This window comes from Cetorhinus maximus, chromosome 13 (genome assembly GCF_964194155.1).
Source record: "Cetorhinus maximus chromosome 13, sCetMax3.hap1.1, whole genome shotgun sequence".
NCBI lineage: Eukaryota > Metazoa > Chordata > Chondrichthyes > Lamniformes > Cetorhinidae > Cetorhinus > Cetorhinus maximus.
The window spans coordinates 4,237,721-4,251,734 of NC_135891.1; the positions used below are offsets into that span (position 1 = coordinate 4,237,721).

The window sequence follows — 14,014 nt, forward strand, 5'->3', positions numbered from 1 at the left end:
CACATCACCTGCCATGACATAAACAGAACCAATAACTTTTTGTTTAAACTAGGCAAAGTTTGAGTTTCAAGACACTTTGTTAAGAGAATAAAGCCACAAGATTCCACAGACTTTGAACAAGCAAAAATAAATTTTACCATATTAGGTCTGAAAGATAGATCAATTTCTAAAATCTACCTTATACCCTAATATTCAGGGTTAATATGAGGTACATGTGAATTAACAGGCAAACTGCGGTCAAACACACCACACTGCACAATAAATGGCAGGTGCAATCAAGACAGATTCAACAGATCTCTTCACAATCCACCCAGGCATCAGTAAACACTGAGTCAGCCAATCTTGTTGAAGCTTTACCTCTCTCACAAGGGATTCCAGTCTTCACCTTCGAAGATCTAAATTGGAATTCTCTTCAAATGTCACTTTAGCTCAGATGGCCTCAAAGATGGCCCACCTTGCAAGGTTTCAATCTCATCTTCCAAGACTCCATCCTGCTGGATTCCCAAATCTGTACTCCAGCACCAACTCACAAGCAGAACTTCAGTTCTTTGGCCACACCGGGCAGAATGCTACTGTTCCAAAGAGGCACCTTTCTCGCTAACGGCTCACAACATGAAATCACCAATCTTCTGCTGCCTTCTTCAATCACCAGAGCTTCTCCTGAGCCCTCGCTACTTAAAGTTTGCAAACCAAAGCCCTTTTTCTGCTTGGAGCCTCTTTCTCAGCTCTGTTCTTTCTTCTTAACTGGGACCTTTCCTTGTCCCCTGTCTGGGGCTGCCTTTGGGACCTCGCCTTGTCCTCTGCCTGGGACTTCTTTTGGGGTCTCTCCCTGTCCCCTCCCCCTAACCCCTGCCTGGGACACTTCTCAATTACGGCGTCTGTTCCCGGGTTCACATGGCCATGTTTTTGCGTTGTTTATTTTTTCTTCTGACAGGCCTAAGAACTCCAAACACTGGGTTGCCCATGCACAGCCAACTCTCGGTCCACACCTGTGTGGAAACTCCCGAGTTTATGCTGGGAGTTGTAGTTCCAAGCCTTCTGACAATAAGGTAAGTCCGGATTTCTTGACACCATCTTTGGCTGTGAGCTCAAGTCACACTTTAGCCTCTGTTTTAAGTAGTTCAATTTGGGTTTCCAGCCGGTAGATTTGAAATCATCATATGATATAAAGCATGTTTTCATGACAATTCTGATAAACATAGTCGCAATCTGACTGATATGTGACTCTGTCTAACAGCAAAAATTTGATTCTTCCTTGCTCAATTATAGCTGGACATCAAATAGCGATCTCGTGAGAAACACCCAAGCTCATACCCACCTCTGCAACTTTAACCAAACTCAATATTATGTGGCTCTAAAAAGGGACATCAATTCACCACATGTGCCAAATGTTTTGGACTACACTGAACTAGATGAATAAAAACAGCAGACACATCGGGACACCATCTCCTGTAAGTTCCCCTCTGAATCACTCAACATCCTGACAAGGAACTATATCACCATTCCTTCATCATTGTTGGGTCAAATATCTGGAATTCCTTCCCTAACGGTATTGTGGGTATACATCCATAAGAGTGCTAGAGAAATTCCATCAGCAATGCCTCCATTGTATTCCTCCGGATTCAAAGGGAAGACAGTCGAACAAGTGCTAGTGTTCTTCTTGAAGCCAGTTCCGCAAGCATTCCAGCAAAATTTCTGTAAAATAAACGTTGGTGGATTGGGCAGTGTCCAGATGGCCGCAAAGCGTCTCCTCGCCAGATCCTGTTTCCTCAACTCTGAAATAGCCAATGTTCCGGGAGGGGGGTTGCAAAGAAAATGCTGATACTCTGAAGCTCTCCTTGAAGCACAGCAGCATTGACATTAATGATTGGAAGGAACTTGCTACCAACCATTCAAAATGGCGACAACTTATCCATCAAGCTGCACCCACGTTTTGCGTCACAATGTCTAACTGATGAGGCACAGCGGCAGCATGAAAGGAAAGAAAATGAAGCAAATCCTGCACTCTGGATCTCACTACTTGATCATACAGAATAACAGAAATATTTGATTACCAAAGTCATTAGTTTAACAGTCTTGTAAATAAACTTTGCAAAACACATCACCAAAAATAATTCTAAGAATCGGCAACTTTTCAGAAAAATATATTGATTAAATATAGCTTCATTGGTGGCCTTTTAAAATTTAAGGTAGTCTTAATATCCACTATGTTCTCTGTAATTGCATCGTAACAGCTCATTTTGTGTATCCTCTAACGAACCAGCTATCAAAATGACTTCCCAATGTGTAGAGTAAACTTAGTACAGCACACTCCCAAGTTTTCCTATCAAAGAAGATATGACTGACTTGTCCTTTAGAGAAAAGCCTGAGAATGCATTAGTAGATTTTAACTCAAAATTTTGTAAGAATTCAATATTCTAACACAATATCTAATTCTGGATTTTTTTTCTTAATTAAGCAGTCTGGTCAACACCCTTGATACTTTAGTAGTTAAGCACCTTGTGGCACAGTACTTTGCCACACAGACGAGGGAATCCCAGAATTAAACCACGCTTGATACTGAAAATGTATACTGGAGGCAAGGACAGGATCAGGCTCAATTGTGATGCTACAGTCATTGCCAAGGTTCAAACATGAACAATGGTGGGGGACTGTGGTTCTGTCAATACCCATGGAACTACATCCTAGTGTCCTGTATCCTGTAGAGGCAGTCTTCAGAAGAGGAACGAATACTTAGATAAAATGTAACCTACCTTTTTTAGTGTATCACCGTGTTTTTCCTGAATATATTTGAGAAAGGCAGTGGTCCACTGTAAAGTTGTAGCTTTATCAGTCTCAGAATTGCAGAATGGAACAAGATAATTCAGCTCATCACAGCAAATACGGATTCTGCGCCTGCAAATATATTCACGTTTCAGTAAATCCTAACTATAATTACAAAAATATACAAGTATCAAATATTTGATGCATTGCGTCTCTCCTCTGTTATTCATTGAATATACTACTTTTCGTGACAGCTAATTATTTACTATGACAAACACATTTCAAAGCTATCGGATACTGATCAAAATACTGAGCAGTTTAATCGATCAATAATACGTTATGGGCAGAATTTTACACTGATTGGGCAGGCATGCACCCTACCCAATCAGACGTGAAATTGCACGTGATGACGTTGGGCGAGCATCCCTACATCATCCTGTGTTTGCATGATATTTTGGTCAGCAGGCGCGTGCAAAAATCGGAAGCGCGCCCACTGACAATTAAGAGGGCAATTAAATCCATTAATGGAGCAATTGACTCCAATTTTTCGTTGTCCGACCAACCTTACGGTTGATGGACGGACGAATCGACCAGGCGGACTTCGCATTTTTCATGAAACCCGATCCAAGGGTGGGATGAAGTTTCCATTATCAAATAAAATAAAAATCTATGCACAGCATTTTTATCACCCATATGTTCAGGTGCCTGATTGTGATGTTTGGACATTTGTTTCCTGATTTTGAATCTTTATTTCATGGTTTTCGAGTCTGCAGCTCCCTGAGGTAGCTCTCTGCCTTCAGGGAGCTTTTTCTCAGCGTTCGCCCGTACCCACGGAAACCACATTGCCCGCCCTCCTCCTGCCCCCACCCCAGCAGCACTGAGCATTTCAGCACACGTTTCACGCTGGCTGGCCAATTAACGGCCAGCCAGCGTGAAATCAAGGTCGGGGACCGATCGAGGTCAGCGGTGCATTTCCTGACTGCTCCCGGGCCCACCCGCCAAGCTGAAAATTTAGGCCTAGGAACCTAAAATTTAAATTGAATCAAAATCAACTCACTTCACTAATGCAATCACTTTTTTCAATGATCTATTAATACTCGGGTGATGTAACCAGTATGGGGTACAAATAACTTTTCTTTCCAATTGCAGCCTGTACACAATGTCACTGAATCACGAACTAGATTTTTGGCCACTGATTAACAATGGGTGGAATTCTGGCACAAATCCTTTTTGTGAGCCTCCTTAAGCAAGGAAAGAATAAGTCATGTTGGACCCTTCAGTGTCTACTTTACATCTGAAAAGTTTACACACTGCCAACTCCAATTTTAAGTTTATTTCAAATTTTTTTTATCAATAAGCCTCCTTAGCCTAGCTTAAATAACAGTTGTAATTTTTGAATTAAATTTCAAAGTTGCACTTAGCTCCAATTAACTTAAATGTTGTGTGGCATTAAGAAGGACATGTTATGTAACAATACAAACCCAATTGTAAGTTTGTTCATTCTTCCTTCATCTTATCAAATTTTCTGATCGGAATAAATATGGAGAGCAATAGACAGAGGGTGAAGCTAAAGCTTTAAGCAAACAACTGGGCAGACAAATTGCAAATGAATGTTTGCATTGAGAAATGTAAAGTACTCCTTGAGAAAAATATGGATCATAAGTACAGCAAATGAAACTGAAGTAGCACAGGAAAACTTAGATATAGACATGGGAGTAATAGCAGACCTATGACTTCCAAAGTTCACAGATTGTGGCAAGCAGATAAAAAGATAATGGGTGCTAAGATATATTCAGAATTATACAAGTACACAAAGCTTATACTGAGACTCGATAGTGCACTGGACAGTTCACAATGATAGAAATCCAAATTCTATAAGTAGCATGAAGCAAAAGTATCCACATCCTAATGACAATTTAAAAGCAGTTTGAAGCTTGTAAACAGGCTGATTTAAATTCTTGGGCCTTTTTCCCTAGGTTTCCATTACTTATATGGAGACTGAGACATAAAGCAAAGATGAAATGCAAATACTAGTTGAGCAGAACATAATTTGCTCAGTACAATTTAGTCTGAATTTTAAATTAGACATCTATCAAAACTGCTATTCCTCTTATCCCATTCAAGACTTACCTGCGGTCTCTCTCCATTCGGTTATGTCTCTCTCTTCGCTGGCAGTTTAATTCCTGTTGGTTCCCATGTGTTGGGCCAGGGGGAGTTGGATGTGTTGGTTGCCATTGCCCACCTTGAGCAACATTCGCATTTTGATTCTCTGCCATGTTAGTGAGATCACTAAGAACTTTGTGCTCTGTTTCTATGCTAGCTTGCCGTGAGCGACTGCGACAGCGTTTGTTTGCTACTTGCTTGCGTAAAGTTTCATCTGTGTTGAAAAAAACAATTATGGAACTTTTTTTTTCCATACTATTCTCTTCAAATACTAATTATTAGTAAAACGGTGAAGTTCCCCTCCAAGCCACTCACCATCCTGACTTGGAAATATATCTCTGTTCTTTCACTGTCGCTGGGTCAAAATCCTGGAACTCCCTCCCTAACAGCACTGTGGGTGTACCTATGCCACATGGGCTGCAGTGGTTCAAGAAGGCAGCTCACATCCACCTTCTCAAGAGCAATTAGGGATGGGCAATAAATTTTGGCCCAGCCAACGAAGTCCACATCCCGTGAATGAATAAATTTTAATTTTTAAAAAATATAATGGAAATTACACTTCTCTGATGCTGAATCCCAAAGTAAAGTAAAACTACAGTCTTCTTATACAAATATATTGCTCAAGGGTAAAAAATGGTAGGGTTTCCCTTAATTTTCATTTGATAGAATGACTCAAATTAAAAAGTTCACGCTGACTGCATAACTACCAGTTGTTCATTTTTGGTGAAAACAAAGTCACCACAAACAAATACATTGTTTAGCCTAGATTTTCAGAGCAGGATTGCCTGGTTTGTCAGTGCAAATCATGTAATTCTGATCAGAAAATTGGTTAGAATTTCACATCTTCTTGGAGAAGGTGATTGAATGGGCGCAATGATATTTCATCATTCCTTAGCTATTAGTTGAACTATAAATTGTACAATTAATCTAAAACAAAAATTGGCACCAGCATCATTGCTGGCACCAATGAGAATTTGCCTGTCATCAGGATTTTGCAAGATGAAATGGGTGACTAGTGGTGACTACTGGACTAATCTCAGGCAATTCAGGTTACACATCAACATCTGTGATCAGGGATAAAATACTTTACTTTGGTAACTATTTAGTACATGTAAAGACTCTTACTCCCAAAAATAGCCAAGACAGGAAACCCAATGTACAACTAAGGTAAGTAAATACCTGGCTAACTATAATGGAGACTACTGCTACTTTGAAAATGCAGTGTGCCTTGTTTTCCGTGCCATTGCTGAAAGAAAGCATGGCAGGCTAATCAACAGTCAGTGCATCTGGACTGACTTCATCCATCAAGTTACCACATCCATGTCTGTAGATCTCTGCAGACCTACTTGACAATGTCTTCATAGGATCTGCATCATCAGAGAGCCAGATATTGAGTTATCCCATCTACAACAAGCACGGTTTAGGCTACCGTGCAGATTTAGGTTGGCACACCCAGTGACAGTAATGGTTTTATGTGGCCTACAACTTGACATGTACACCTTGCAAGCATGCTTCAACATTAGTTTATGGAAATGGTGCACTGGCGTCAGAGAGGGTAACTTGTCACACAACTACCTCGTGCAGCACAACCTCTACTTCAACAAACATCAAAAAGCATAAAAGGTTTGAGTCAGTGTAAGACCTCTTGTAAATCATTCAAATGTTACTTGCACCCATATAGGAAATGAGGAACAAAACATTTTCCTACGTTGGAAGATCTAGGCCTTTGGCTCAAAGCAAGTAATTTTGGCTACTTTATCTTCTGGTTTACACCCACAGCTCTTTTTATATTTATTGATAACAAAATGTCTCTCAATTTGAATAGATTTGTTGCAGAAGCTACATTGTCATGCTGCAGAATTTGGTTGAGGTTACCAAAGAAACCTATGCATCTTGGCTATAAGAAACATTTGTCCATTGTAAACATTTGTATATCAAATACCCTGATGCTTGTGTATAGTGTACTCTGCATCAACACTAGTATTTGAATTTAGCAAAACAAAAGAACAGAATCCAAATGACAGCTTCCCCTTATAAAGCTCATAAATAACGTTAGAGCTTCAATGCAACCTTAAGGAAATAAGGATATGAAACGATTTTTTGCAAATAGTAAAGTTACTTCATGAGAAGATGGAATTTAGTTAAGCTATTAAATTAACCACTGCTATTGCAGTAAAAAGTTGATATATCATTGGCAAAAACACTCACCTTGGTTAAATAGCTAATTTTACCTAAATCTAGCAGAACTTGTCTGTCAGGATAAGTACAGTAAATACAGTCCAGGTTTTGATATTCCATATATAAAAAGAAGAGTAAAGTAAACATTATCCCTTAAAGGCTTAGAAAGGAGAAATTATCATGGGAAATGAGGAAATGGCAGGGACCTTGAAGAAATATTTTGTATGAGGTGATTCACTTTGGATGTAAAATAGAAAGCAGAATATTTTTTAAAAGGTGTCAGAATTGTAAAATTTAATTTTCAGAGGGACTAGGGTGTCCTAGTACAAGGAACACAGAAAGGTAGCATGCAGGTACAATGAGCATTTTGGAAGGCAAATGGCATGTTGGCCTTTATTGCAATGGGGTTCGAGTACAAGAATAAGGAACTCTTGCTACAGTTGTACAGGTCTTTGTCCAGGCCTTACCATGAGGTTAGAGTGACTGCCCTTGACATCAAGGTAGCATTCGACCCAGTGTGGCGTCAAGGAGCCCTAGCAAAACTGGAGTCAATGGGAATCAGAGGGAAAACTCTCTGCTGGTTGGAGTCAAAGCTAGCACTAAGGAAGATGGTTGTGGTTGTTGGAGGTCAATCATCTCAGTTTCAGAGCATCAATGCAGGAGTTCCTCTGGGTTGTGTCCTAGGCCCAACCATCTTCGGCTGCATCTTCAATGAACTTCCTTCCATCATAAGGTCAGAAGTGGGGATGATCGTTGATAATTGCACAATATTCAACACCATTTGCGGCTCCTCATATACTGAAGCTGTCCATGTCCAAATTCGCGACACACACATGCCAGGCAATGAGCATCTCCAACATGAGAGAATCTAACCATTGTCACATCACATTCAATGGCATTACCATTGCTGAATCCCCCGCTATCAACATCCTGGGGGTTACCATTGATCAGAAACTGAACTGGACTAGCCATATAAATACTGTGGTTACAAGAGCAGGTCAGAGGCTACGAATCCTGTGGCGAGTAACTCACCTCCTGACTCCTCACAGCCTGTCCACCATCTACAAGGCACAAGTCAGGAGTGTGATGAAATACTCCCCACTTGCCTGGATGACTGCAACTCCAACAACACTCAAGAAGCTTGACACCATCCTAGACAAAGCAGCCTAACCCTAACCCCTTCCACAAACGCTCATTCCTTCCACCACTGACAATGGCAGCAGTGTGTACCATCTACAAGATACACAGCAGAAACTCACCAAGGCTTCCTAGGCAGCACCTTCCAAGCCCACGAATGCTACCATCCAGAAAGGCAAGGTACTGTCACTGGGTCAAAATCCTGGAACTCCCTCCCTAACAGCATTGTGGGTGTACCTACACCACATGGACTGCAGTGAGTCAAGAAGGCAAATCACTACCACCTTCTCAAGGTCAATTAGGGATGGGCAATAAATGCTCACCTAGCCAGCGACGCCCACATCATGTAAATGAATAAAAAGAAATACCTGGAGTACTGTGCGCAATTTTGGTTTCAATACTTAAGAAAGGATATATTTGCACTGGAGGCAGTGCAGCGAAGGTTCATTAGATTGGTACCTGGGATGAAAGGGTTGTCCTATGATAACAGGCTGAGTAAATTGGTTCTATACTTTCTGGAGTTTAGAACATGAGAGGTGATCTCATTGAAACATACAAAATTCTAAAGGGAAACAGAATTACCTGGAAAAACTCAGCAGGTCTGGCAGCATCGGTGGAGAAGAAATCAGTTTTCTTCTCCACCGATGCTGCCAGACCTGCTGAGTTTTTCCAGGTAATTCTGTTTTTGTTTTGGATTTCCAGCATCCGCAGTAGCTTTTAGCTTTTTGTTTTTAAGATTCTAAAGGGGTTTGATAGAGCAGACACTATGATTCCCCTTGGCTGGGGAATCTAGAACTGGAGGGCACAGTGCAGGATGAGGGGCCGAACATTTAAGATTGAGGTGAGAAGAAATTTCTTCACTCAAAAGGTTGTGAATTTTTAGAATTCTCTACCCCAGAAGGTCATGGCTGCTCTGTATATTTAAGACTGAGATATACAGATTTTTGTTCTCTCAGGAAATCAAAGCATTTGGGGAGAGGGTGGGAAAATGGAGTTAAGGCTGATGATCAGTCATGATTACATTGAGTGCCAGAGCAGGCTTGAGGGGCCATATGATCTACTCCTGTTCCTATTTATTACGTTCTTATTCAGATGAATTATGAAGAATAAATTTAATCCCACTTAGTTAATTTTCTCCTTTCCTCTCTTGAAGATGCTGAAGCTAGCTTTGGTCCACAGATGTGCTCAGCCCTCAAGTACCTTATATAAGTGCCCAATCTTCTTGTATGATCCTGAACAATGACTGTCATCAGATCATTCAATTTTGGTGGTATTAGCCGAAGCAGATGATATTGCCATCCAATGTCAAAGCATGCATCCCTTGCAGCAAGAGGAATTGGAATCGTCCTTCCAATGGCCCCAGGGCCAAATATAATGATGCTGCAGCTGAGAGGACCCAACTCATGAAAAGTGGGGATTGAACCAGGAAGCTTCTTCTCCTCTCAGCTTCATGCAGCAGTACAATTACCAGCTGAGCCATCATGGAATTTGGTAAGAAACAGTTGTTTTTACTTAACATTTACCACCAATAGAAAGAAAACGGCCCCAGCTTAATTATACCTGTAACCGCTAAATATCAATAAAATATTATCTTTACCTTCTACCTTAATCCAGACTTGCTCAGGCAAAGGTTTGTTTCTGTTGCAGTTACTCAGTGCCTGTCTGGCGGATTGGAGTTCTTGCTGGAAACATAAAGAGAATGCTCTCGGCAGGGCAAGCTCCTGAGGGCTGGCTGATTCTAGTATATGTGCCTGGTTTCCTGTACCCTATTAAAGCCAATCAGAGGAACCAGTTAAGTGTTTCCACATTAAACTAATAGCCAATAATGCATTACCAATGAATACAGTGCTTGAGCATATATAGTTTACTGGAAGCCACAACACATGGTTAATCTGAAGTTATAGCATTAGAGTTCAAATAGTGCTAATAAGCACCTTTCAATTTTTAAATGCCTGAATTTTAAGACTGTATGTAACATTACAAAGTAAAAATAAACATAGATAGCATTGAGTTTATAATGAATTAGCAAATATCTATGAAGGTGACCATGATCAACTGATGGATCCTTTTTCAAAAAACAAAATGGTGATGGAGTTGGGAGAATTTCCATAAATGCTACACATAGTTATCTAGTGGCCAAAATAGATGATAGTTAACAGTCAAATTCAAAAGGGAAATGCTGACATAGTAATTTATAATGGTCAATGTTGACATAAAAGCATGACCACAATCAAGTAAGCCGTGTGGAAATTTTATCAGGCAGCATCTGAAAGAGTAACACAGCTTAATATTTCTGGCTGCCAATGTAATAATTAATGTGTCCAAGGCCCAACAATCTTCAGCTGCTTCATCAATGACCATCCCTTCATCATAAGGTCAGAAGTGGGGATGTGCACAGTATTCAGTACCATTCACAACTCCTCAGCTGCTGAAGCAGTCTATGTCCATATGCAGCAAGACCTTGACAACATTCAAGCTTAAGCTGTTGACTGGCAAGTGCCGGGCAATGACTATCTCCAGCAAGAAAGAACATAACCATCTCCCATTGATGTTCAATGGCATTACCATCACCGAATCCCTCACTATCAATATCCTGAGGGTTAACATCGACCAGAATCTTAACTGGACAAGCCATAAAGATACTAGGGCGATAAGAGCAGGTTAGAAGCTGGAAATTCTGAGGCGAATAATTTATCTCCTGACACCCCAAAGTCTGCCCACTATCTACAAGGCAAGTCAGGAGTGTGATGGAATGCTCTCCACTTGCGTGGATGAATGCATCTCCAGTAACACTCAAGAAGGTTGACACTATCCAAGACAAAGCAGCCCCCTTGATCAGCACTCCATCTACCACCTTAAATGTTCACTTCCGCCACCAGCAGCACACAGGGGCTGCAATGTGTACCATGCATAAGATACACTGCAGCAACTCACTAAAGTATTTTCAACAACACCTTTCAAACCACCAACCTTGACCACCTAGGACAAAGGCAGCAAGCTTGGGAACATCACCACCTGTAAGTTCTCTAAGTTACATACCATCCTGATTTGAAATTATATCCCTTTTCCTTCACTGTCGCTAGATTAAAAAGCTGGAACTCCCTAACAGCATTTGGGTATACCAAAACATGGATTGCAGCGGTTCAAGAAGGCAGCTCACCATCACCTTCTCAAGGGTCATTAGGGATGGGCAATAAATATTGGTTTTGGCAGTGATGTTCACATCCTATGAATTAAAAAAATATGTGGACATAATAATATGGAGATCGGCATAGTTTACATTGAAGCTTTCAATTGAGTGTGTAAGCAATGTAAGAATTTTAATATCATATATATGCATATATTAAAGAGGAATGTAACTCTATGTGGAAATGCTGTATCCCATTAAAGTTCTCCTTGGTCTTTGATTTATAAAAAAGTTAAAATTCACTTAATAAGATCAGCCATGGAGCATTGTAAACATCCATTAAGGAAACAACTGGCTATGATTTTGTCAACAGTGTGTCATTCCCGACGTTGTAACTGGGACTGAGCGCCACTTCCGCTTTCTCTCTTTTTACCTTTTCCCATGCGATTATAGGTAAAATTCTAGCCAGCGGCTTACATGCAAAACATGTGATCTAGTGGCAGGGGAAGCTTTTCAGTGGTAAAACCCACCATCAACTGACAATGCTAAATTTACAGTTAGCCTATTAGAGGCTCGGCATCACAGCCACAACTGTCCTGCCCAACTCCACTGGCATTAACATAAGGCTTCAGAGCACAAAGGTGGCACAGGGTTTTTCAAAATTAAATTTCACTTGTTAATATTCCATATTACTTTGGTTTCACTGTATTCATGTATGCATCACTGTTATTTGTTGAGAATAGTTTACTCAGAGAGTTAAATGTACAGGGACGCCTCATGGCTGGCACGCATTGATAATTACATAGGAGTTACAAAGGAGTTATTTCCTTTAATCTGGAAGAAACAATGTTGTGCTTTTTTTTATTCTCTCTTTATTGAATGTTCATGCTAGTGCCCAGTGTTAACACTCACCACTCTGTGGGGCATGGCTGAACTTGCAGGCTCAGCTGGCCCTCCTTTTTACACATTGCAAAGTACGGCAGCACTCTCAGTGGGAGTAATTGAAATGTTATAGGTGAAATGAAAGCCCTGTAAAGATTTTCGACACGCTGCTGACTTTATCGCTGCATCTCAACCCACCATCAGGAAATCAAAATTTTGCATCTCATCTAATTAAGTCACACCTCACGCCACATTTCCCACTCTTGTGGGCTCCATAAAAATCCCCCCAGTATGTGGGGCAAGCAAAATGGTCTCATATCAGGCAGGTAAAGTTCTTTCTGAGGCATCTGCTCCACAGCAGAGAGTGTCATGTTTACAAATTCATTAGAGGCTATTTCGAACCAACTTTTATAAATATTTAGCCTGAATTTTTGCTGAGGATTTGCATAGAACACATTTTACCAGGTTTATATAAGAAATACCATTGCTTGCAGTAAGATGCTTTGTACTGCCCACTCAAAGAGAACCAATAAATATAATTACTGATCCTGCAAAGGCAGTATTTTGAAGGAGAATACCATATTTAATGTTTTATGTGAATGGACCTAACTTCTACTGGTGGTGAACTTTATCTTACCTACATAATTAGGCAACTTTCTTACCTGAGTTTGACTGGAGCTAGTACTGCCAGTTGGTGTACATGTATTCGGTGTGTACAAAGGGTATGCAAACTGTAGAGCAGAAGGAGCCCCAGCCTTGCTCTTGACTAAAGTAGCACATTTGTTTTGCTGTGGATGGAGAGGTATCCCCATCAGCTCTGAAGGATGCCGGATCAAAGCAACCAAACTACAGATCAACGAAGGGAAAACAGATCATAAATACATCTGCATACTTCTATCGTGTGTAACTGTCTGTGTTGCCTATGTAAGCAAAAGTACAAGTTATCTTATGCCTATGGTTCTCACAATTTTAAATCTGTAATTTTTTTAAACAGTATTAACAAACCAGGACAATATCTTCAATTAAACAGTGCAAAACTTGTTAGCGATATGAAAAAAATATTAATTAGATATATGTTTATTTGTGTCGTTTGTAACAAGTAAAAGCTAAAAAAAAAACTGTAGCATTCCACCAACTTGATTAAAGCTACAGATGACAATAGTGTACAAATATTTGCCAGCAGTCTTGGAATACAGCTAAACTCGATTCTGCGCCTACAACTCAAAGAATTTTCCAAAAAACAAGATCCTAAAGAAAGGAAACCAAAGCTAAGGGCAGAACTCTTATACAAAGGGCAATTTTTTACTATAAATGCTATAAACTTTTTTTGCAAATATTTAAGACATCAGTATTTAATTAAATTAAGATGCATTACTGTTGTTGGTTAGAAGTATAAACTTAATGTACGACAAAATTTTAAAAAATGGTTTCCTGCAATTCCTAAGGCACCAAAACCTTGCTTTAGGTAGTAGACATGTACTGGGTACTTGGATAGTTAAATTTATATTGAATCAGCTGTTTAGATTTTATCGAGTTTCAAAAGGAAGTGAATACATTGTTTTTTCTGAAACAACATTAATTTTATTTATGTGAATATTGCATTGATGGTACATTTATTGGAGTGGATCTAATTTGTTTAACTTGACAAATTGTGCACATGATATTAAACCCTGGCCTGTGCATGCCTCGTTCAATAAAAGTGTTGAAAAATTTAAGAACTTTCATTTCTAAAAAGTTTTGTCTGTAAATGTTTGATAAGGGTAT

The 14,014-nt window shown here is 40.0% G+C and overlaps 1 protein-coding gene across 1 annotated transcript in view; it reads right to left on the minus strand.

Annotated features, from left to right (window-relative positions):
• The window catches only part of LOC144689135 (transcription factor-like 5 protein), a 41,394-nt gene that overhangs the window by 26,304 nt on the left and 1,076 nt on the right, over window positions 1–14,014 (minus strand). Inside the window, exons 2-5 of the mRNA XM_078556274.1 lie at window positions 12,913–13,096; window positions 9,839–10,007; window positions 4,894–5,140; window positions 2,754–2,895 (exon numbers count right to left, since the gene is read on the minus strand). Of these exons, the coding sequence (XP_078412400.1) occupies window positions 2,754–2,895; window positions 4,894–5,140; window positions 9,839–10,007; window positions 12,913–13,096 (742 nt within the window). The remainder of the gene's footprint in view (window positions 1–2,753; window positions 2,896–4,893; window positions 5,141–9,838; window positions 10,008–12,912; window positions 13,097–14,014) is intronic.